Genomic DNA, 24458 nt, shown 5'->3' with positions numbered 1-24458 from the left:
CTGCTGCACAGCCCTGCTCCCATAATGAACCACCCAAACTCCTCCTGATCTACAAAGATTCATCTGCTTCTAGGACTCTACAGCTGCTTTTGTCCTTGTGTGAGACTCTCCCTCCTCAGGACCTCAAGCCCATCCCTGACTCTGAATTTTAGGATTTGGAACACAGCCTAAACAGTAACAAGGGTGGTGCAGGCTTTCCAAAATATCACTCTTGGAGCTCTCAAAAGCAGCCATGCACTGAGGATGGACTCATGACTAAAGAAAATACAAGTGCTCCTTTATGTATTTAGGATTTCTCTCATCTTAGATGAGTTGTCTGTGCAGAGATTGTCTCTGATACATGGTCCAGTAGAATGTCTTGAAAAATTTGCATAAATATTAAATAAGCAGCTCGATGATATGTAGTAAACGACTATTTGAGGGAACAAAGCCTCAATGTGATGGATTTTCTGGCTCACAGTGACAGATCTGATGTCATGCTCTATGCTGGAGTAGTTACATTACTTCATGCTGCTGGCACTGAGAGATCCCAAGCACTTCCATCAGTAGGGAAGACAGGAATAGCTTTGAGAGCAGCAATGTTCCCTACAATGTTAAATTAGATTGGACCCCTTGGACAGCTGTTTCTTTTGTTTGTCTCTTTGTTTTTAGGAGACAACTGGGTAGATCTTATGATTATCTGATTATTAAGAGTGAGATTCAGTCTTGCAGGGAGGTAATCTTAAAGAAGTTTTGTTTGTTGGTAACAGGAGCTGGGCACAGAAAGCAGAAGCTGATGCTGACTAGTAGTGTCTCTAGTTGACTGGTATAACTTAAGCAGATATTTTGAGACATAAAATCACTGTAGTATCAGTGTTTTTGTTGGGAATATCAATATCAATCATATCAATATTACGTAGGGAATAAACCCTCCCTGTGTCCTAGTCTGAGGAAAAGGTATGTCAAATAAATTCTTAGTGACAAATCTGCAACAAGCACTAGACTGCCTCTGATTTTTCCAGACAGCATCACTTATTTCTTTTGACAAAAGAAACTGCTGAGAATGGCTAAGACAGCAAAACATACATATCACCCAGAGACATCAGCACAGTCTACCTGCCCTCTGCTGACTGCTTGTTTTCACATAATTCTGCATATTTTTGCATAATGGGCACGCTATAATTTCTGAGTACATTTTCAGTTTAGAGATTTTAAAGCAAACCTTCTTTCTCTCACCTATGAAAAGCTTCTTCCAAAGTTGTCATTACCATGAAATTAGTGCTGGGTTATCCAATTAGGAATAACTAATTAGGCAAAGCAGGTAACAGTGCTAAAAACACCCCAGCCATGTGCATTTGAAGTGAATGATGCATCCTGTTTGGCTGGGAATGCACTGGGAAATGCAGCAGCTTGTCTGTCTCTTGTTTCTGTCAAGAGTGCTTGGCTTTCTGAAAGATGTATTCTGAACAGATTCCCTTGGTCTCAGCTGAGGAACTGGAGTCTCATTCTTTGCTTTGTGCTGCTGCCACTGGAAGTGGTCACTGTCCTCTGCCACCTTCTGAATCCTGCCTGGGAATTGCTTGGAAGACTGCAAGCTAACAGAGGCTGAAAGCCTGTCAGGGACCATTATGGCAGCCCAGCAGAGATTATTACAGCCCAGCATCCAGGCCCTTCCCCTGACCTCCTACCAGCATAAATAAATCCTGTAGGGCAACAGCATTTAGCCTAATTTCTCAGACTTTGTGCTCAGGATTACTGCCTGGAGGTTGTTAGTCATGTATGAGTTATTATTTTAAAAAGAGGCTAGATTTTGAAAAATGAAGCTTGAAAGCTCTTTGAGGCTACTTTAATATAACTGCTTCCTAAACCTGAGAGGTGGGAAAACACTGCATGCCATGCTGCTTTCTGTGCTCACAGCTCAGGATTGCTCTCCATGACTTGGTGTTTTTGAACCACTTTGAAAGCAGACAGACAATGTGTTTCAGGAAGATTTATGGTACAATTGCAGAATACTGGAGCATCAGAATGAGGAGGCAGCAATGTTAGGATTTGCAATGGAAAATGGAGCTTGTACATTTGATCAAATTGCTGACCACAAACTGGTTTTTGTTCCAAAAGCAGGAATTTGTCAGATGGTTTCCTCATGGGGGACTGCTGGAGTTTTCAGCCTCACTCACACATGGCATGGGCTTTCTGGAATTTCAAGTGCCATGTTTCCTTCAGGCACTGGTGTTTGGAAGAGGGAAGGGACAGACTGGAGGAGAAAGGCAGCATTACTGAGTGGGATTCTGGAGCCAGTGGATGGCTGTTTGTAGGACCCAGCAACAGGCACTTCACTGGTGCAGTAAGGGGAATAGTCTGCACAGGGAGCCTGCTGATTTCCAAGGCACCTAGGGAGCTAATTTAGGTACTGAAAGTTAGGTCTACAAGTTCTGATGTGTTTTACCTCTCAGTCTGCTGTGTAGAACTGAAAAGTGACTTTCTTCTGTAGCTTTTACCATTTAGAAGATGGAGGTAAAACTACTGACCTGATTTCCAAAGACATTCTGGAAATAAGTGAGAACTGTTTAAGATGCTCTACTGAGAAAGCCTCCCATGTGTCAGGAGGGCAGCAGGCACAACACCTGTCCCTGCAGCACCTCAGTGACCCTGGGCATTGCACACACACCTGGGCTCCCCCCTCTGCCACTCACTCCTTATTCCCATCAGCATTTTAAGGCTCTTTCACCACTGTCACACCTGCCCTTCTCTGCCTGTGTATGAATGGGAAGCTGTGTGTGTTTAGTGAGTATTTTTGGATTTTTTTCCTAAGTTATCACAGTGATAAATAGAGGAATTAAAGGCACTCATATTTATAACATACCCATGGACCAACAAAACCAGAGAGCTGTTTCTTCTTTCTCCTGATCCAAGGGCCTGAGTCCCAAAACACCTTGGAGGAGACCACAGGATAGTGTAGAGAGGCCATCTCTCTGCAAATCTATCAGCTGTGGTGAAATTATGCAATAATTTTCCTATTATTTGCAATGTAGCTCGAGGCTCCCCATGTATTTTTCAAAAGACACCAAATCTTTGGTGATTTTAATTTTTGTTGTATGTATGTGTGGAAAACAAGCAAGTCTACTGGTGAGTGCCTGCAAACCTGGGAATAATGGAGTTAGAGACATTCCCTCTGCAGCTTTCTCAAGCTAATGGCTCACCCTAACTTTCATTTTTTCTCTCTCAGTATCTCTTTGCTCACTACTGCCAGCCAGAAAAACAGGCTGAAGCTCACTAAGATGAAGTAGCTGGGTCACTGCAGAAAGTGCTGATGTGAGCTGTTTCTTAACAGGTTGAGCTGTTATTTTCCCACATAACCCTCTGAATGTGCTGAAACAATAGATTTTTTTTAGTCTGGGAATGTATGCATCTTGGACTAAAGTTATGAATGTGCCAAATAACTTTTAATGGTGCAGGATTTAGTATTTCCTGTCCCATGCCTTAAAAACTAAATAACTTGCTATATTGTAGTATCTAATTCCCACTATTTTGAGATATTATTTCAGGTTATATCACAAGATCTAAGAGAAGAACTTGACAGGCATCAGTGAATTTAACCACATGATTGCTCTCTCTCAGATGGGTTGGTACTGTCCCTGAGGTTTTTTATAAAGAGAGGAAATAAGGCACAGAGAACAGGGGATTGTATTTACAGGCACAGTGAACCTTGTGTCCAGTGAGACTCACTCTTCAAACACCTTGAGATCCCAATAAAAGATCTTTGGTGTATGCCAAGCTGACAGCACACCAATAAATATTGGTATGAAATGCTGATTTACTGTTGATTTGCCAGCTCTGTGGTCTGTAGGGGGTAACTTTCAGCATGACACTAAAAGTTCATGTTCACAGCAGAGGGGTTGATAAGAAACTATTAAAGTTCATCCACAGAGAAGAATAACTTTTAGAATTGTTTTGGAGATGATATTCTGGTGTTTGCTGGTAGTTTTGGATTGGTATCATAGATTTCCTTTAATTTTACTTTTCTGGTTATGTATGCAAAAGTACATATATAAATAAAAGCTTGCTTTTCCAAAATGCACTTAGAATTTTAGCCTTAGTGATTAACTCTAGTGAAGATACAGCTATTGATTTTCTGGGGACAAGAGTACTCTTATTATGTAGAGGTTGCAGTCCTACAAATTTTCATAACAACACAAAATACTTTTCCATTATAGGCCTGGTAGGAAGGGAGAATGGAAATTTTTTGCAGTCTCTTTCTGTGACCTTCCAAATGATTCTGTTTAATCCTGCATTTATCTGTCTGAAGCATTAGTCATACAGGTAGCCTATTTAGGAAAGTTCTTTACTACTTCTAGATACAAATGACCTAAACTTCATGTGGAAACAGATTTTGATTGATTTCTCTAGTTCACTCTTAAATCTACCATTGGAGCTCAGTCACAAAGGTAAAGCCACATTTCCCAAGTACCTATGGCTATAGAGCTGAGTATGTTCAGAAGCACTCAGGGTGGAAAAGGCTCCTTGCACAAACACCTTTATCTTCCCAGTTCTACATGAAAACTTTACTCTTTAAATACATTTCATATTTTATATAAAGTGAGAAAACTTTCAAGGCACTTGCACTTCAGATTGCTGCACTGATAAAACAGAAAGGGATTTATTTTAAGAAGTTTCAGAAGGGTGCAGCCTCTGCAGTGTGAACTGCAGCAGTTGTGGCCTTGCCCACTCATTGCCACGAGCTCCATGTGCAGATGGATGCCAAGAGCAGAAAGTTCCCCCAGCTGCAGGCTGGCACAGAGAGCTCAGGGCTGGATTGTTTCACAAAATGCTTGTCTTCCTTCTGGCATCTGCCCATTCTAATTTTTCCTTAGTGCTATAAGCACAATATACACAGGATCCACAGCTTCAAGTGAAAAGATAAAAGGCTGTGTCTCATGGCAGGGTGTTCGAGCTGTTTTGTTGGAACCATTGGAAATTTGTTATTTCTTCCCACGGCGTAGTTGCTGTTTGATGTATTGGTAAGTCTGAACTCCAGCTCACAGCCACTCCATACAAAAAGCACTTTGGACACTATTTTTTTTGTGGGAGGAGAGGGAGTGGAAGTGGAGTATAAGTGTTTAAAAGAACATGTACTGTTGCTCAGTAAAGTGAGTTTTTTAAGAACATCTGTGTTTTGTTAACTCGCACACAGCCGTGAGCAGTTAGCTCTGAGGTACAGGGGGAGCCTGGCAGAATCCAGTCTGACACACTGGGAATCACAAACACCTCACAGGCTGTCTGGGTTACTAACAGATCCCATTCAGTTCCTGTGAAAACTCTTCAGTATAACCTGCTATGCTGAGCTGTCAAAATGTTATTTAAATAGCACGGATGGATGGCATGTAGGAGACAGGCCTCCCTTAAGCAAAACACCTGGCACTCAGTAGCTATTGATAAGGCTTTTATTTTATCATCTGGTATTTTTAAACTGTAATTTCACCCCTAATTGTATTAAAATTCAGCTTTACAAGAAGATTATCTTTCCCAGGGAATTTCCAGGTAACAAGTGACGCTGCTCTCCACATGGAGCTGTTGCTGTGACCCCCAGCTGGAGCTGTCACAGGGCAGGACACAGCCTGACCCACACTGGGACACCCTGGGAGGAGCTGTGCTGCCAAAGCAAAGGCTCAAGCACCAAGGAGCTCCTCCATCAGCTTCCCACAATGGCCCAACAGGCACAGAAGGAACAACATTTCTGCTGAGTACTCAGGGCACCCAGGTGAATCTTAAATCAGCTCAGTGTGGCATTAATGCCACATCCCAGTGGGTCCAGTCTGCCCTGTCAGAGAACTGTCCAGAATTCCTGTCTGGGGCTTCTCTGCTGGCGTTCCCAGCTGAGGGGATCCGGTGGATTTGCTCACACAGTGAGCAGAATGATGTGTCTTGATTAAGGCTCATTTGAATAGCTTTGTTTTGAGTAAATACAGCTGCAAGGGAAAGGTGCAGGCACACAGTCTTGTCGGTGGATTATTAAGTACCAACTTTTGCTGCTGGATAAATACAAATAAAATACTTAGGAGAAAAAAAAATTGTTGGTCAAAATGTTAGAAATTCAAGGTAAGGCACAGATTTAGCTATGTCAGGCTGACAGCATCCAGGCAGAGATTCATTTCACTCTGCTGAGCCTCTTCTAAGTAAAACAAGTAGGCTTTACTTCATAAACAAGTGGATTCATCTACTGAGTCTCTGAAAAGGAATTTTTTTTTGCCTTTATATTGTCATGAAGATAGAATAAAAACATCCCTTAAGTCCTAATCTGGCATTAAAAAGATATGGTAGATGTATTTCAGTTTGAATTAATGATACTGAATAATTTCTGTGAAAGGAAGTGACTATCTTACTGTCTGAAATATATAAGCTGCTGAAATTCAATATTTCTTAGCTTATTTGTCCAGATAAATATTCAACATTTAGTAATGTACTTTTCAGGCAAGGTCACTCTATTTCTTTTTTATGTGTACACAAAACATTTCCAAATCAGTGCACTGCATTTTGGTATTAGTCTCACAGAAATTACTACTATTTATGCCAAGAAATGAGAAGGGAATTAACCCAAGAAACTGGTGTCTTGGTGGAGTTAACAAGATAGAAATGAATCCAGAGAAAGCAACTGGAAAGCATGAAATAGTTTTAAGTGCTGGTTATCATAAAGAAAGCAGGGTGATATTATATGTAATTTCCACTGAACAGGGAAATGATAACTTGGTAGTGGAGTCAATGCTTCTGCTATTCTGACCTGTGTTTATCATTACCTTGAATTACCAGCACAGGGCAATTTCCCCTTTCAGTCTCCCTCTGGTCTTTTCTTGGCTTCTAACATTCTCCTGGAGAGAGGATTGTCTCCAACTGTAGTCTGTTCAGTGTCTTTAAATATTGATTATTCTTCTTCCCAAATCAGGACACATGCTAACCTATTTCTTTCACTGACAAGTACAAACTTCCTTGTCTTCTTCTTCCATTCTTAGGGTGGGTAAAAATGGTTCTTCCATGTTTTGCAACTGGTTGAATAACCTTATTACCTTCCATGCATAAGAGAGGAGTTTCTTTTCTGCAGCCTTGTCCACATCACTGTGAGAACTGTTTCCAGGCTTAGAGACTGTCACTCCCTGTTGTGTTAATTGGACTGTAAAACCCCTCATTGGCAAGAACTTTCTGAGAAAATGCTAAAATAGATGGATGATCAAACACCTCAGAGGAGGTAAGACTACCTTTTGCCTACTGCAATATAGAGACACACACTCCTGATATAGATGTGAATAGATTTTATATTTTCTCTGCAGAAAAAAATATAAAATCTATTCACATCTACATCAATATAACATGACCCAGCTGTTTTCTAAGAGTTGATCTGAATTCCCTCCCACAAGACTAGAGGTGAAATCCTGGTTCCTCCAGAGGCAATGGGCACTTTTACACTGTAAGATCATTTTGTGCCATGTACAGCAGGAGGCTGCTGATGCCTTGAGGGTTTTTCCTCCAACTCCTCCAAGTGCCACTTTCAACCGCTGTAAGTGAACTGGAAACTGAGTGGGAACAACAAGACTCTTTTGACTGATTCTTTGTGTGCTTGTTTACACAGCTCCTGAGTCAGCAGCATGCTTCATGGCTATAAATGTAATTTCAAGCCTTTTCATTCCAATACAGCTTACCTGAGAATTCTAAAACTATTATCTGCTTTGTTATATTACTCTAAGGTAGTTTCTAATGTATTTTGTGTGTGTACAAAACAAATATTTTGTTGATGCTGAGAATATTTTGAAGAGTCTGGAGAATCACTGCAGGAGTATCCTGAGCAAGTGACAGCGGATTTTTGCATCACTTAAATCTTTAAGCTTAAAATAAATGCTTTTCCAGAGCATGTGCTGTTCCCATTCAAATGATGATCTTGAAGATCAATTGTGCCAAGTGTGTGAAGTCCATCAGCCTGTATTACGTTACAGTTCATATGACAGGTCAATAAATGGATCCTCCCAGCCTCAAAATCTGTCAAGGTGTTGGAAAACAATTTTTTTTTTTTTTTGTACTTCGAGTGTGGTTCAAATGTCAAAAACGTTTGCTGGTTTTGCTATTAGTTATGCACCTCAGTGTATGTTTACAGCCTTTTAATCAGTACAATGTCATAGTTCAATGGAGCTTCTGCCTAGTTTTGTCTGCAGCTGCCCACCATACATTTGTATATAGGTGAAAACTTAAAATAGTAAAAATTTTGGGATTATCAGCTGAATTTTTCATTTTTCCAGGAGGTTGAGGTTCTAAAGTAGCTAATATGTCTTCATTTCCCTTAAAGCTGTTGTTAAATTGGATTAGAATTTAATTTGGAGCTCTTTTGTGTTTTCTCCTTTGGGACCAACCATATGGAAAATCATAAAATAAAATACCTTGCTTGCAGCACTGAAATAACTTTCAATAAAAAGGAAAGTATTGAAGCAACTTTACTAAGTGACTAGGATTGTTCAAATTAATTAAAAATGATATCTAAATGAAATTTTAGAAGTGGCTGTCTAGACCTACTGAAAAATAACACGTTAAGTGAAGCTCTACCTCTCAGCAGAGTAAAGCAGAGTACCACTCTGATCAAAGAACAGTTAATTCATTCATTCTTCTACATGTCAATTTATTGACTAGAAAAGAAAGCCCTCCATGAGGATGAATGGTATGAAAAGGAAAATACTAAGCAAGAATCTTTTTTTTTTTTTTTTTTTGTAATGAGCAGAAATTTGCAGTGAGAGAAACTTGGGTTTGCTCTAGAGAATAAACCACAAGTAAACAGGAAGTGGTGGCTGAGGGCTGGTTTATGGCACCCTTACTCCAAGAAAAATCTTACTCCATTAGCAGCACCATTAAATCCAGCAGTGCTACTTGTACAAAAAGCTCATTTTTGTTCCTTTGAGTTGTCACAATCTGACGCTACAGGAATAGTTTGTAAGACAGCCATGAAATGTTTTTCCATCGCTGCTCATCTGCACATTCATAATACATCAGAAATACCTTTTTTTTTTTAGCTCTGTATCTATTCTTGGCTAGGAGATTTTGATAAAGAATTCACACAACATCCTGCATCTCTGATGTTTTGTTCCTACCGCTCCCCAACTGTATCTGTCTGCGTGTCCCATTTCGTTATGTACATCTAAGCACCAACGTGGTCAAAAGGTTAATACGTTGCAGGGGAGGAGGAAAGGGTTCCCAAAAGGTTATGAGCATCCCTAAGGACTTCACAGCAGCCATGATACTTATATTCCTTTTAGATGGTAATATCTGGCAACACACTGGCATGCTTAAAGTATTATATATGCAATTTATATTCCCCTAGTTCGCTCTCAAAGCCTCGCTGTTCTGAAGCAATCTACTGCTTGGTGACAGAAGATCCAGATCTCGCTGTTCAGCCTCTGAGTGTTTGGAAATGACCCTCTTTTTTCAAAGGTGAGAAAACATTCTGATTCCTGCCCCTTACGGTCTCTCCTGCGAGCCGCCCGTTCCTGACTCCCTTTCGCATTCAGCCTCTTCAACACAAAACACAAAATCCTCTTCACAATTTTCCCCCCCCCCAAACTTACCTTGCAGTATTTTGGCAGCATATTAGCTTGCACTGGACTTTCTTCCCTGGAGCCTGGCATCAGAGTCCAAATGAGGTCATTAATCTAAAGGAGTGGTCTCATGCTAGCCCTGGTTCCGGAGGGCGCCGCGCTCGGTCCCGTTCCAGGGAGCTCTGCAGCCCAGGCTGAGCCAGGCTCAGGCTCCCACAGCAGGACTGCTAATGGTCAGGAGTGCACAGCTTGAGCACTGCTGTGTCAGTAGCAGGAAGCTTTTACCGTGCCTGGGTTCCTGTCAGTGCTACTAATTCAATCACTTACATATGCAATAAATTCACATGAAAAATTAACAAACACCTAGCCAGCAGCAGTGCCCTCTGTTCATTCCCTTTTTCCTAAAAAAGCAATGTAGCTTTTTCTTAAAATGATTGGATTTAATGGTTTCTTTATTTCAGCATTTTGTGAAAAAAATTTCTTCATTCCTAAAGAGCTTCTCCATATTAATCCATGACATTATTTTATTTAGCTTTTATTATTGATATCTTCTATCAGGGTCTCTTCTAATCACATCTGTATCATCCCTTGAACTAAAAGGGACTGTGCAGATGTCAGGGTGGGGTATAGCTCAGCAGCTTGCAGTGATCTATTCCACTCAAGATCTATTTGATTTGATTCTATTTTCCATCTCTAAGATCCACTACAGATAATTTTTGGTATCATTAGTAGTAATAGCTCTAAAGGCAGTGCAGCCTAAAGAGGAAGAAGGAACTCGGGACTCCTTTCTCCTTCTAAAGAAAAATCCCTAGGGAACTGAGGTCCAAGTACCACATCTTTCCTTATTACCTTTTTTGAGAGATTGTTGATGCTCCCTGGAGAGCTGGGATTCTACAAGCAGTAGCCTACAGCTCACACAGTCTAATGACAAGAACTCAGCTCAGAACTGAGAACAACTTAAAGCAAAACCGTGGTCTTTAACAGCAGGTTTTGTTGAAACTGTCATTCCTAACACAGCTTGAGAAAAGAGGGTGAAGTGAATGTACACATCCCCTGCCCATGGGGCAGGCTGAGATTTATACCAGCTGTTAAAGCAGCTGGTGACCACAGTGATATTCAGGATGCCTTTGGCATATTCCTCCTGCCATAGAAGTGCTCCAGCACCTGGGGCCATGTGTGTCAACTGCCTGGCCCCTCTCACAGCTGCTTTTTTGACACTGTAATAAACTGAAAATCACATGGGCAAGGATGTGTCTCAAGTAATAAAAAGGAATTAATCTTAAATTCCAGTGTCCGCTAAAGTGTCTCCTCTGAATGTAGATATGGAGATTAAAATATCTTAATTCTCTAGAAAATGCCCCTTCCTGAGGCCTTTAACTCCTTCAGCAGGTCAGTCTTGGACAAAGGTTGTCTCACTTCTTCAAAGTTTCTGGTTGATATGTGTGCTAATTATCATGCTAAGATCCCTTCCCTGCTCCAAGTAGTGTGCTCTGCTGGTCCTGGCAGTCCCCCCCTTTCTGGCCTTTTTCTTAGAGCTACTCAAACTGGTTCTACTGCTTTGTATGAACTCTTCTGCTTCATACCTTTTCACAACTCTGCATCTTGAAAAGCCACTTTGAATATCTAGATCAGTACAGAAGTCGTTTTTTGCAATATATCAATACCAGCCTGTTCCTTGTCCTCTTATAATTATTATGCATTATTAGACTTAGAAAGCCACCCTCAAACCAAATCACCTTATTTTGGAAAACAATGCTAGGGGCAATACATTGTCATTTTTTCTGCATTATATATGAAAAACGGAGAAACCAGAATAATCTTTCACTGTAAGCAACAGCAAATCCAGCAAGGTCAGCTTGTTCCTGAAGACTCTGCTGGTGTGGCCCAGTGTGGCAAACTGATCTGTAATATTTTGTAAAATATTTGCAGTTCTTTGATATGTGAGTATTTAATTGTCAGGTAAGTGGGAATGAGAATCCAGACATCTTCTCTATGGTTTCAAAATAAAACATACACTAGAATGTTTTATGTAAGTTTTTACCTGTAGATGAATGTAAATGTTTCTACTGCACTCCTTGCAGACTGCTCTCCAAAAAAATGTGCAGTTGGTAGCAACTACCTTCTTGTCTGAAATGCTAGATGGGATTTGAATTTTTAGAACTGTTTTAGCAAGAAAGACCAGAAAAAAAAGACAGCCTGTTGGCATTGATATACTGAAAGCACCATGCAGACACCATAGTTGAAAACAAAGTTGGTTGTTTATTGTGTTCTAGTGTAAGCCAAGAATTCTATTTCCTTGTGAACAGACCTGTATAAAAGCCACTAAAAATCTTATTAGCCCTGTGTTTCGTATTTGCAGATATGGGAACCCTTTGTACACAGGTTTCAGCCATTTGCTAAATTCAGGTTTGATATTTATGGTCTCTCTAGCCTGTGTCTATCATGTCTGGTTGGCCACATCAGAAGGGTCCACTCTCTAATTCTCCAAATGACACATAGGATGGAATTCAAGCATGTTTTTGTACATGAAGGAATGGTAAATACTTGCTTGTAAATTCACATGAAATTGCCTTGCTTGGTGCTTAGCAAATATACAGAATCTACATGCAACAATCTGAATATACAGTTTTTCTGTGATGATTAATGAGTCTGAGTTAATTATTTGGAGTTTTACTCAAATTTTTATTTCTGGTATTTGTCAGTGACTACTCGAGAAAAGGGCAGTGAAATTTGCTTTTTCTTTGACAACTATAAAACACTTTGGAAAAAAATATTCATTGTTTTGTGTAATTGGCAGGAAAAAATACTCATTCCCCTGCTCAGTAAATTTAGCGATATGCTTTTGCACATCTTTGTCTAGCCAATATCCAGTGATCTCACCTATTTGGAAACTTTTTTGCTGGTGTGAGTCTTGAAACTCTAAAATCTGAGTAGGAGAGTGATGCTCAGTACACTACAGCACAGAATGACCAAGAGCTGCAAGGCTGCAGTGATATTATCAGATTGTGATGGAGTGTTCAGGGACATCTGTCTCCCTGATGCATTGTGGGATGCAAATCACAGATATGAGATGGGACAGGAACTCCAGAAATCAGATCCTGAGATACTTTTATGAGCCTGAATCAATCCAGAAGTAATTTTCTGACTCAGTGCAGGGATGGAGCACTAAGACGTGGCTTTGTGATCCCTTCCAAAAGAACAGTCCAAAGTGAGTTCAGCAGATGTTCCTGACTAGGACTGCAAACCAGAAAACAGAGTTCCCTTATTGAAGACCACATGCTCTAAATAATAACCAATGCATTTGTTTCTGGAGCTCAGGAGAGGAAAGTGAGCTGGTGGTAGTACAGAAAAAGAGCTTAGTCCTGACTCAGCCAACGTCAGGGGAAATATCCCTGCTGGTTCTGATGGGTTCTAGTTTATATCCTCGTGCACACAAAATTTGGTTATTATTGAAATACATTTATGCTTCCTGTTACACAATGTTGACACAGCTGGGGATTTCCAGCCCTCAGTGCCCGCATGAATATGAGGCAGTGAAAGGCTTCAATGTCTCTAACATGAGCCATTGAGTTTAGCTGTATGGGGGAAATACATTTCCTCTGATTGTAAAGGTTTTAGATGAAGCAAAAACATGAGTTCAGCAGAGTGGGAGACTTGATAAGAAAGCTGGCAGAGAGAATATTCAAACTTTAGAGCTCAGCTCTACTCAAAATAATGTTTTGGACTTGGCAAAGTGGTACAAATTTGTCACTGCCTGTGTGGGTCTCTTAGCAGGAGGTTACTCAAACTGTGAATACAGTCAAACCTTCCACAGCTGTAACAGGACTACTTTTGACTTCTTGATGTTGAGTATTTCGGTTTTTCTGAACCAGACTCGGGGTGTGTTTCTGCTGAAATCACAGAAATTTGAGAATGCAATTTCTGAAAGACTTCTGAAGAGGACTTCAGAGGGGCAGTGGAGAAGGGACCCCATTCATTTGTATAAATATCTAAAGGGAGGGGGTCAAGAGGATGCACCAGGCTCTTCTGATGTTGCCAAACAACAGAACAAGAGGCAATGAGCAGAAATGGATGCACAGGAAGTTCCACCTAAACATGAGAAAGAAATTTCTTTCTTTTCTGTGCATTGGAACAGATTGCCCAGAGAGGATGTGGAGTCTCCCTCACTGGAGACACCCCAGAACAACTGCACACAATCCTGTACCACGTGCTCTGGACAACCCTGCTGGACCTGAGAAGCAGGACCAGGTGATCCACTGTGGTCCACTCCCACCAGAACCACTCTGGGATTCTGTTAAGACAAGGAAGGTGCTGTTCCTTCCTTGGGGCTTCAATCTTCTGTCTCATAGGCAGCATGTCATACCAAATCTCTCAGAAACTGACTCTGTTTCATCTTAAAAGTAATTTGGTTTTTTTGCTTCCACTATTCCAGTTGGAAGGCTACTGGAAGTCTTGATTGCTCTAATGATCAGAAACTTTCTTCTAATTTCCAACCTAAATTTATTCACAGCTGGTTAATATCCATTTGTTTCTGTGCCAGTTTTGTTCTTAGCTAATTTAGTTTTTTCCATATCTGGTGTTTATCTCCCTGATGCATTTACATGCTGTGATTATGGTCCTGCTGAGCTGTCATTCTGCTCAATGAAATAAGCCAAAATCTTTTGGTCTCTTCTTGCAAGACAGACTTTCCCTTCTCCTTGATCATCCTTCTTTGGAGCTGTTTCCATGCCTCTCTTCTGTACAAGATTCTCAACTGAAAATCTGCTACTGGCATTGTCAACTGGCACTGATATTTTCCTGACTATTCTGGAAAAAACTCTTCTAAAACTAGATCTGCATCTGTCTTTTTTATGGATGTATTTTATCGACAACCTGCAGTCATTATGTGTGTGCAAGTCGTTCTTCTCAGTAATTTCTAAATGATAGTCCATGGCTTAGGCTAGGCTTTCTGTTATTGATGATAGTGTTAAATGAAATTGCACTTTTATTGCTGGAGTACAGACAGGTCCCTCTGTGTGGTGACTGGAGCTCAGCAGTACTGAATGTTTCCCAATATTGACAATCTTTTCCAGCATGAGTAATCAACAAATGCAGTCACCATCTTCCTGCTTCTTGTGTGTTTGTGGAGGAAACATCAGAAACAACCACTTCCAACAGTGATCCACAAAATCCTTCCCTCTTAAACCTTCCTCAGTCTGACAGTCCTTCCTTCAGTGCTCTATTTTTCACTTCCCCATGAATGAGTTTCCTGCCTTCTTCACAGATTTACTGCTATTCTTTACTTTCTCCAACTTCAATAATGATTTCCTTTGTAACACTGCAAAAAAAGCTTACCAAAGATCATATAGATCATGCCAGTTATACTTCCCTTGCCTAAAACCCCAGCTATGATGACAGAAAATGCTGTCAGGTTAGTCTGACATTATGTCTTCCTGACAAATTCAATTTTTTTTTTTTTTTTGGTCTAGGTTTGTTTAGTTTTCCTTGAAATCTGTTCCCTAAAACCCTGAAGATTACAGATAGCCATATGGATATCTGGGCTGCTGTCTTACCATTTTTCTCACCTTATCTTAAATCTGGTATACTTTCTGTTGTTCTGTTCACATTTCTAACTAGACTATAACATATTTTGTACCAAGTCTCCCATTGAATATAACACATTTGTAATAGCTGAAGAATTCATACCCTCTTCAACATTTTGGTTTTGCACCATAAATTAGGTTATCCATAATGCAGATGCCACTTTGAGTATGTTTTACTTCTACTCCCCCTTTTTCATGAGATAACCAAAAAACTTCCAATAATTGTTTTCATATACTTTAATATATTTCTAAGACCTAAATAAGCTTTACTTTAGGCAACTTCTACTTTTTCTTTCTGCCTATGAGGGGCTATCTTCATCCTCTGTGTGCTCTTCATACTCTGTGTTAAGGCATAACCTCAACAATATAAAAATTGAAAATATTAGTTGTGAAGCTTCTTAAAAAATTTTTGCTCATTTTCTGGTCCAGGTTCTTAATATAACCAACACCTTTGTTTTTCTGCCTTTCCTGAACAGCAAGTAATCCTTTTTTTGTGAATATTACATGGATTATTGTTTTTTCACAATTTCCATGTAGTATCTACCTGTCTTCTAATAATTATGATTTCTTTTCTTTGCACAGGTTCAGGCAATCCTATGCATCTCTTCCAGCTGTATATAACTTATCAATGTTGTGTACCTTACCTGGATTGGGTAGAGTGGCAATATCAACTGTTCAGAACAAAACCACCAGTCACTTATTTCCTAGTTTCCATACTTTTGCATTGTTTTCTCTGTTGTTCATCATCATTTCCCCCCTTTCTTTTATTATACATTCTTTCTTGTGTTCCTTTTTCAAAGCCTTCTTTAAATTGTCCTGGTTCTTAAAAGGAGTGTTAGACAACAAATAGCAAGAAATGAAAGATGTCATCTACATCTCAAGCCTGCAACTGGAAAATTATATTCCTTGTTAAACTCCCATGAATGACAGCAGAAATAACCTGTCACTTTGATGAGACACATGTCAAGTTGTATTTTTTATTTTATTAATAATTTCTGCCACATTTCTGTCATTACTCCTGTAACAATGGTGTCCAAGGCAATATTGAGGACTAAGGCCATCTCCTACCTAGCATAAATAATATTAATCTGTTCTTTGGTTTAAAATATTAATTTAAAAAAAAAAAAATGAGCTTTAAGAGATTCTGAAAGATTACTAACATATCAAAATGTGATGTTTACTCTCAGTTTTACATAATAGTCAGAAATAATCAAAAAGCTTCTATTTATTGTAATCCTTGTTTATTCCTACATTAATATTAGCAAAATTGACCACAGGAAATTCTGTGAAGTTAAACTCTAACATTCAACATGGCTTATTGAGAACCACATTTCGGTATTTCAGGCTAAGCTTAAATGGGCAAGTATTTCCCCTCAACTGATTTTTAATTAACAGTGAATAAGAGTTCCTGGACCTTTTATTGATACATCTATTGATACATCTTTTATATCAATAAAAGTCAGAAAATGCTGAATTTGAAAAGGCATTTTGTGACAGCTTTCCTACCCCTATCCAGGAAATGCTGTATTCACTACTTGACACTCTAGCTCTGGAACCTGATTGGTGACATTGGGAAGACAGAAATTAACATGAAAAAGGACATGGAAGCAAATTACTGCATTTTTTTACAACAGTGTAATTTCAAATTAGATACACTGATATAAAGGTTAAGATACAGCTGGCTCTAATGTTGGTGAGGCAAATTTCAAAGTTTGTTTCCTTAGCTTTTGAAAACTATTAAAGTCTATAAAGCCACATGATTGATAGTAAATGCATGTCAAAATAATTCTGAAGGTCTCATTTTTAAATGTCAATGGACAAGAGCATCTGAATTCCTTTTATGTATCTCATAACAGCAAACGAAGTCAAAATGTAATCAAGGAAGGTAATTTGCCTAAATTCATTGCACTGCACTTTCCTTATCACACATGCTTTTGTTGTTGTTCTAAATGCATAGATGCTATTCTGTTCTAAATGCATATTTTACTAAAAAATGCTGTCCAAAAGTGTTGGTAACTTGTATTCAACATCCATATTGGGGTAAGAGGTGTAAAAAGGAAATGATATGAAATGAAAATGAACACAAAGGAACCAGAAGACAGCAGGCTGCTCTAAGACAAGTGAACATGAAGCAGTAGAGTGTTTCACATTTTTTAAAGAAACTCATAAACACTTTATTTAGTGTGGCTCTTTTCCCCTAGGGATTGCCAAAATAGAGAAGCATGTGAGAAAAGTGAGTTTATGTGCACAGGTCTACCCTGCAAATGCTGTAGATAAAATTCAGGTGTTTTTTTTAAAGCTGGCTCCTTCCCTTCTGATGGCAGTCCCCCATTGCTTCCTAATCCTCAGAGTTTGTGAAGAGGGAGCTCTGCTGGTGAGAGATTTTCCAGCACCAGTTCCCCTCCCTGTATCATGGGAGTGGAGCCCTGCTCAGTGAGCAGCACCTGGCTCTGGAACATTTCTGTTCTGTGCCCCAGTGGTGCCCAGAGGGGACTCAGCCCCTGCTGCAGGCAGCAGCCATGGGTGGGTGAGCTGCCTGCCCTGCCCTGGGATGAAAGCCTCCAAACTCCAGCAAGGAGGAGAAAATCAGCAAACAGGACAGTGAGAGGAGCAGCAGTGGCAAATCTGAGGCCATGGAGAAGCAGAGAAGAAAACTTATTGCTTACATCTACTATGACAACCTAAAGAAGTTTGGCCCAAAATGGTTTTTTTTGAGAGGAACTGCAGCAATGCTGACACATGATTAATTGTGCAAACTTTGGGAAAATCACATTCAGGGGCTAACATTAAACTTTGGGTTGTGATTTGCATTTTTGGGCATGGGTAAACTGATGAGACATGGATTTTTTTCTTCCATTGCGTATAACGCGTTTCACTTACTTGATATTTTAGAATTTATTGTATTTATATGCAAATAAACCACTGGAAGTAAAACTAATGTACCAATGACTCAGAACTTCGAAAGCCTGAGAGCAGAGCAATGAAATGTAAGACTGTTTATAATAATCCTAACCTGGCAGAAAACTTTGCTGAATTTGGTCTTTATGATCCTTAGGCATTTTATTAGAAATATTACTGGACAATGATGAAAATCCATAGCTACAGAAAGTCACCTCCCAGTTTACATGCCATGACACTGATTTGGAGGACAAGTGTTTCAGTTTTGCATCACCTGTTTCTGAAACAGACTGTGCAAAATTAGATTCTGTGATACAAACAACTAGTACTTTGTGTGCAGGGTATATTAATTCCAAGTACTATTTCAATGCTTTTACCTTTTTCATTTTCAACATGTGCAAAAAGAGTAGCAAATTAACCTGGATAGAGGATTTTAAATGGACCCGGTTTTTACATCAACGCCCTTTTTTTTTTAAAGCTTGCTTAGAAACAAGATTATTATAAATTACAAAATAATCTAAAGCTGAGTTATGAGACTGCATTTCCTAAAGTCTAAATTTCTAGACGAATTCATTTTTTCATCCTTTCGTGCCCATTGCTCTATATGAACAATTCATCCTGATGCAGCTGGTGGACTTTATCCCAACTTTTTATCCTCCTCCTTTGCATTGTAAATTGTGACAATAGTGGTAGATTAAAAAAATAAAGTACAGCATGGTTCTTGAATAAACAGTGTCTCTTTGGTGAAAGTTATATACTGGGTTTAGACTAACATTTATATTAATACATGACAGGAAATACGTAGGGGCTGTTGTTTTTCTATTTTTTAAAATGAATTTAATTCCAGAATAGAGGAGTGGGTCCTTAGTTAGTTAGTTAAAGTTCTTCCTAATTTACATCCAGTAAAAATACAGCATAAGCCAAGAATTTCTGAGCCTTTGCAAGATTAGGCTCTTGTAAAACTGCTCAACAGCTTCAAGGAATGCTTCCTCTACCAGCATTGCAAATGCTCACAATTTTTAGTTTCCGTCTGTGCCTTTACCAAATGCAATTTATCATCTACTTTCTTTGAATTAACTTCATTCTATGAAAGTGAGCTCATTAGTTTTACCTTTTTTCAATTTACAAGCAGTTCATAATCTGCTGTTCAAAACCTGGTAGGACTGCTACTGAAATACTGGAAAATATCAAGGCAAAATGGAAAACATACCACCATAAAGACTGCCCTAGTGTTGTGAGTACCTTTAGGAAAGAGTTGTAATATTAAAATATTATCAGTTTATCATAATGTAATTTTACCTAGGATAGAAGTTATGATTCATAGGCACCACTATAGATCAGTTAAGATTCCAGCCATGTGCTCAGATTTTTAAAATTTTGTAGCTTAAAGTTATTAAGTTTATGTTGATATTAACAGCCAAGCAGAGATTCAACTTAGCATTGAATTGAATTTTACATTGTGCATATTCTTTGTGGGCCATTTTGTTAATGTAAAAAGGCACATTACTTATTCTTTTATTCATAACTGTTTAATAGCTTGGGGTTTATTTATTTTAGGTATAGCAGTGTCACCAACACTATTACATTATTTTTAACAGGTTTCCAAGTAAACCAAAATAGGATTTGCATCTGCAGTTCATATTGAGACTGTTCTGCTTCCCTTTCCTCAGTGAGTTAGCTGTGTCTTATATGTTGAGAAATCAGTGCAAAAATGCCTTTTATAAAATATTTAGCAATACTTTTCATGCCCACTAAAACCTGTGAAGCCCTTGAGGCTCCAACTTGCAAGAATTTTCATGTACACGTACTTATTTTTTTGTAGACCCTCTATGGTCATACAGATGTGTGTTTGACAAATTGAAATGAAATGGGAATGATTAATATGGATCATTTTGTGTAAATAGGAAATGCCAATGGCACACTCCTAAATATCACAACACAAGAATTAAGGGCATGAAGCTGATTGCCTCTGCAATTAAAAGTTTAGGAGACAAACTATCTGATCTGGAACTTGGCCAAGGCATCTTGACTAACGAGCCTGCTCCTGCAAAAAAGTGCCAGAGGAACTCTGATACCCCTGTGTGGTCAAGATTTCTGCTTTGTCTAAATTAAGCCATCTCAGAACACAACACTGCCATATATATAATCCCATGCCAACATTTGGCAAAGCACTTCTTCTGTTCAAGCATTTGTGCTGGGGAAGGCAGACTAAATACAGCATCAGGGCAAACAGTTTTGAAAGCACATATTTTGAATTTCATAGGAAGCCAAATGCTGTGCAAATCCCGTTCTGTAACTGAAAATTGCCCCCTGTTCATTTATAGTACTTTCATAGAAGTCAACAGGAGGACTGGTACCAGGGCTATAATATGCTGTAAAAACTTTAAAACATCTCATAGTTGGTTGTTAAAATGACAGCAATTTGAGAGCAGTGATTGGGGGTTGAACTCAGCTTGTGTTCTGCTTCCATCTGGTCTGCTACTGTTCTGTTGAAGATGGAAAACCACACACACAGGATTGCACACATTATCCTAAGAGACAAATACTGTCTTCCACCTGTACAGCTTAGCATTTAGACTCGGCTCTTCTGCCTTTTCTGCGAATCCCAGGGTGTGCTCCTGTATCCATCAGGTTCCATCCTGTCAGAGCCTACATCTACTGAATTAAACAGGACTCCTTACATAACACTTGTGGACAAACATCCCATGCACCTCATCTGAAGTTCTCTTTCTCAGGCAGAACTGCTACTGCTGGGGCTCAGGAGGGGCAGCTGCTGCCTCAGGACCCTGGCAGTCCCTGTGGTCACTGTGCAAACCTGACCAGCAAACACTGAGAAACCAAAGGCTTCATTTCATGAGGATGGTGAGACAGCTTTGAAAGAGCTCCTGTGGCACTGCACTTCTCTGCATCCTAGTGCTGCTCATGGTGCTGGCTCTGTAGAAGGCTACTTCACCTCTCTCCTGGTGTTTCACCTGAAAGCATGTGCTGCACGAGGCAAAAGCAAATCCTACAGAAAGGCACCTGGAAATCTGAAGGCAGGACATACCTTCCTGTTAGATGTTTTAAATTGCCTTTGGACCTCTTTAGTATTCCTGTGTTGTGAGGCTTCACTTAGAAACCAATAAGAAGTAAATCTAAACCTAGGTCTTTGGAATAAACAAAGTGATTTTCTGGCTTTTGGTAAAAAAAACCCAACAAACAAACCAAAAACCTAATCTGTGCTATAAACAAAAAAATTAAGATGAGATACACACATTTTGGCCTGATGTGGTAAAGTGCTTTCGGTGGTGGACTTCAGCAGAGCTTAAATGCAAAGTATATTTCATCTACACTTGCACAATTTACTGAGCTTAGTCAGAAATTTCCCACTGAAGCTGATAATGATTGATGCCTCTCCAAGATAGGTGAAATCCCAGTCTCTGTGATTATGCTTATTACCTTGTTACGGTTGTTAAGGTTCTCCCCTTTTAGAAGTATTCCAAGAATTAGCAGAGTTACAGCAGGTTATTAGTGAAACATGTTCTCTCCAAGCATCTTTTAAAATAAGGGGACTATGGGATTAATTCTGCAGATTTTACTTTTATATCTGAGAACAGAACAGTAGGAAAAAAGGAAATGATTACTGGAATTCTAAATCAGATCCAACATTTGACCCCGATAACGTCAGGAGAGCGATTGCTCTAAGGCGTGTAGGATCAGGTGTTAGACACTGGCCCATCATTTTGCATTTGGATGTACCCAGTGCAGTTTACCCAGGTAAACACTACCTTCTCTTCAAGAAGTGTAAGTTCTATTAAGGGTTCAGTGCTTTAAAAATCAGATCATTTTTGCTTAGGAGCCCAGGGTGCTGACCTATGTGTCTGACTTGATCCACCCAAACTGGGATGGGTTTATGGTTCACCCTATTTTAGATTAAAAGGTAATTGGAAATAGCTCTTCCTAAATTAGTAAAAGTCATAGAAGTCTTGGAAAGTAAAAAAGAATCCATAATGCTTAAAATGTGCTGAAATTTTTCTTTTGTTTTTGTTTTTTTTTTTTTTACATGTACTTGTATGGTAACATGGTTTAATCAACGTTACAGTAGATCATCTCATTGCAAAGAAATTAGCTTTTTATTGTCTTTGCCTGACTCACTTAAATGCTCTAATTAAGGATATACTAAACATGAAAATCTCTCCTAAGGCTTTAAGCTTAGTTGTTATCTGAAGCTCATTAATGCTTCCTGTTAGGACAAAAATATATTCAAAAGTTTGGATGATGAACTGAGGTGGGCTTTTGTTTTTAAAAATTATAAGTGTATTCAACAGGAATGGAATTTTTACTTCAGCATGCCTTTTAAGAGAATTTGGTTATTATTTATTTATATTTGAGCTAGAAAAATAAAAGTATTTTGAAAGAAAAAATTTAAGTACACCAGTCACAACATATTTGCATGTTTTGACCTTATTTCCTATTGCAAGTTTGACTTCAATCTTTGAATGACTCAGAAAATTTACAGTGCTGTGAGACACCTCAAGATTCCATTAGATTCCCTTTAATAAGGTGCTGTAGGTCTGTTGAAATCTTGCAAGATGTCACTCACAGCAAAGAACTTCTGATTTCTTAAGGATGTAAATACCTATTTGGCAACGTCCCATTCAGCAGCATTATTTATAGGATTGGTTTTGTGCTTTAACCTTATTATCAGAAATAAATGGTAACACGCATACTCCCTCCATTGATTATATCTCCTGTTAAAACCTGTTTGCTCTCCTGTTACAAGCAGTGTTATGTCACATTATTTATCACTGCTGCGACCAGATAACACAAACATGAAAGAGTAACCGGTGTCATTCAGCTCCGGAAGGCAGTGCTGGATCAGAGTCCTGCCTTAACTCATCTGTATCGTGCACAACCCGGGCTCTGACACTCCTGCTGTCCCCCAAGACCACTCAGCCGGGGTTTAAATGCTGTGCAAACCAAACACAAGTGGTCAGCTCACACCTCCTGAGGCTGCAGTTCCCTCTGAACAGCCTCGGTGCTAACACCACACACAAGGCTGGTGCGCGATAAAAGCATTTGATTGCTCCTGGCAGTGAACACCGTGCCAGATCGGGTCAAAGCAAAGGAACAAATTTGGGAGATCAATGAAAACCCTTACTCCACTTTGACACTTCCTCCTTCAAAACAGACTTGGCTTTCCAAAGAAGAGCCATGTGAAGGAGAGCAGGAGTCAAGGTTAAAGCCATCAGGTCCAAGGCAGTAGAATGTTTTTATCAGGGAGGGGTGTATCCTGCCAAGGCAACGTAGATCAGTAGGATCATCAGACAAGATTTCTGCCTAAAATCTTGAAGTCTCTTCGCCATATGCTTGAATTCATTCTACAAAGTCATTCCGTGGCTTAGCAAAATTAATCCTCATCCCGTGTCGGGAGGGAGGAATAGAAATCCATCCCCTTTAAACACAACACACTGAGCAAATTGACAGTTTGAGTGTGTTGTGAAACCTTTGCAGATTTTGCAAAGCAAGTGCTCTGTCTTTTCCCTTATTGTTTGCCCTTCACTTGACATACAGGAAGAGATGCATCAAGAGGATGGCAGGAGACATGTGTCACTTAAAGCATGCCATAACAATGTTTGTCCTGGAATACTCCCTTGAATCTGTTTGAACAAGCAGGCATCACACATGGAAAAATACACACAGAACTTCACCTAGTTACAAAGTTGACAGAACCCCCGTGCCATCCTCCCCCGCCGAGCAGCGCCAGCCCCGGGCACGCCGCTCCCTTCGGCCCCGAGCCGGAGCGCCACGGTCACACCGCACCAGGTCACTTGTTGCACAGTGCCGGGGTGGCATCTCCCCTCCGCTCAGCCCACCGAAACTTCCCGGAGCCGCGTTCCGCGGAGCCCGCCCGGAGCTGCCCGTGCGCGGCCGCTTACCTGCATGTGTCCCTGGTACATCCTGCCGCGGCCGCCCGGCTGCCCTCAGGCCGGCAGTGGGCTGTGCGCTGCGCGGGGGCACTGCTCCGGCCGCTCCACTACAAGAAAGAAGAAAAAAAAAAAAAAAAAAAGGGGGAAAAAAGCAAAAAGGGGAAAAAAAAAAAAAAGCCTAACCCTGAACGAGCTATTTTTGGCTTAATAGCAAAATTTGTCCTGGCAGCTGCTGTAGTGGTTTCAGTACCCCAGAGCTGTTCGGCGCCCTCCTCTCGCCTCGCCGCCCGTGAGTCCCCCCGCCAGGCGGTGCCGGCGCTGCCCAGGGCAGTGCTCGGGGGTGCTGGGCAGGCGGGCGGACCCGGGCAGGGCTGCGGGCGGCCGGGCGGGGAGAGCCGCGGGGCGGGGCGGAGCGGGGCCGCCGCTGCTGCCGGGCCTCGCCCGCCCGCCCGCGCCGCGCCTCGTCCCGCTGCAGCCGCCCCGGCCTGGCGGCCCCGGCCCCGGCCGCCCTCCCCCGCCTCCCGCCG

General features: G+C 40.4%; 1 protein-coding gene across 2 annotated transcripts in view; it reads right to left on the bottom strand.

The window, feature by feature from the left end:
• Positions 1-23961, bottom strand: part of PEX5L (peroxisomal biogenesis factor 5 like) — a gene marked incomplete at both ends in the record, with an annotated part of 95952 nt that extends 71991 nt beyond the window's left edge. For both annotated transcript variants that reach the window (XM_084212107.1, XM_084212108.1), the window contains one exon: positions 23941-23961. In XM_084212107.1, the coding sequence (XP_084068233.1) occupies positions 23941-23961 (21 nt within the window). The remainder of the gene's footprint in view (positions 1-23940) is intronic.
• Between the last annotated feature and the right edge of the window lie 497 nt (positions 23962-24458).

This window comes from Fringilla coelebs, assembly GCF_963513975.1.
Source record: "Fringilla coelebs genome assembly, chromosome: 10".
Classification (NCBI taxonomy): Eukaryota; Metazoa; Chordata; class Aves; order Passeriformes; family Fringillidae; genus Fringilla; species Fringilla coelebs.
The sequence above is the reverse complement of the archived record's forward strand: the minus strand, read 5'-3'. Positions and strand labels throughout refer to the sequence as shown.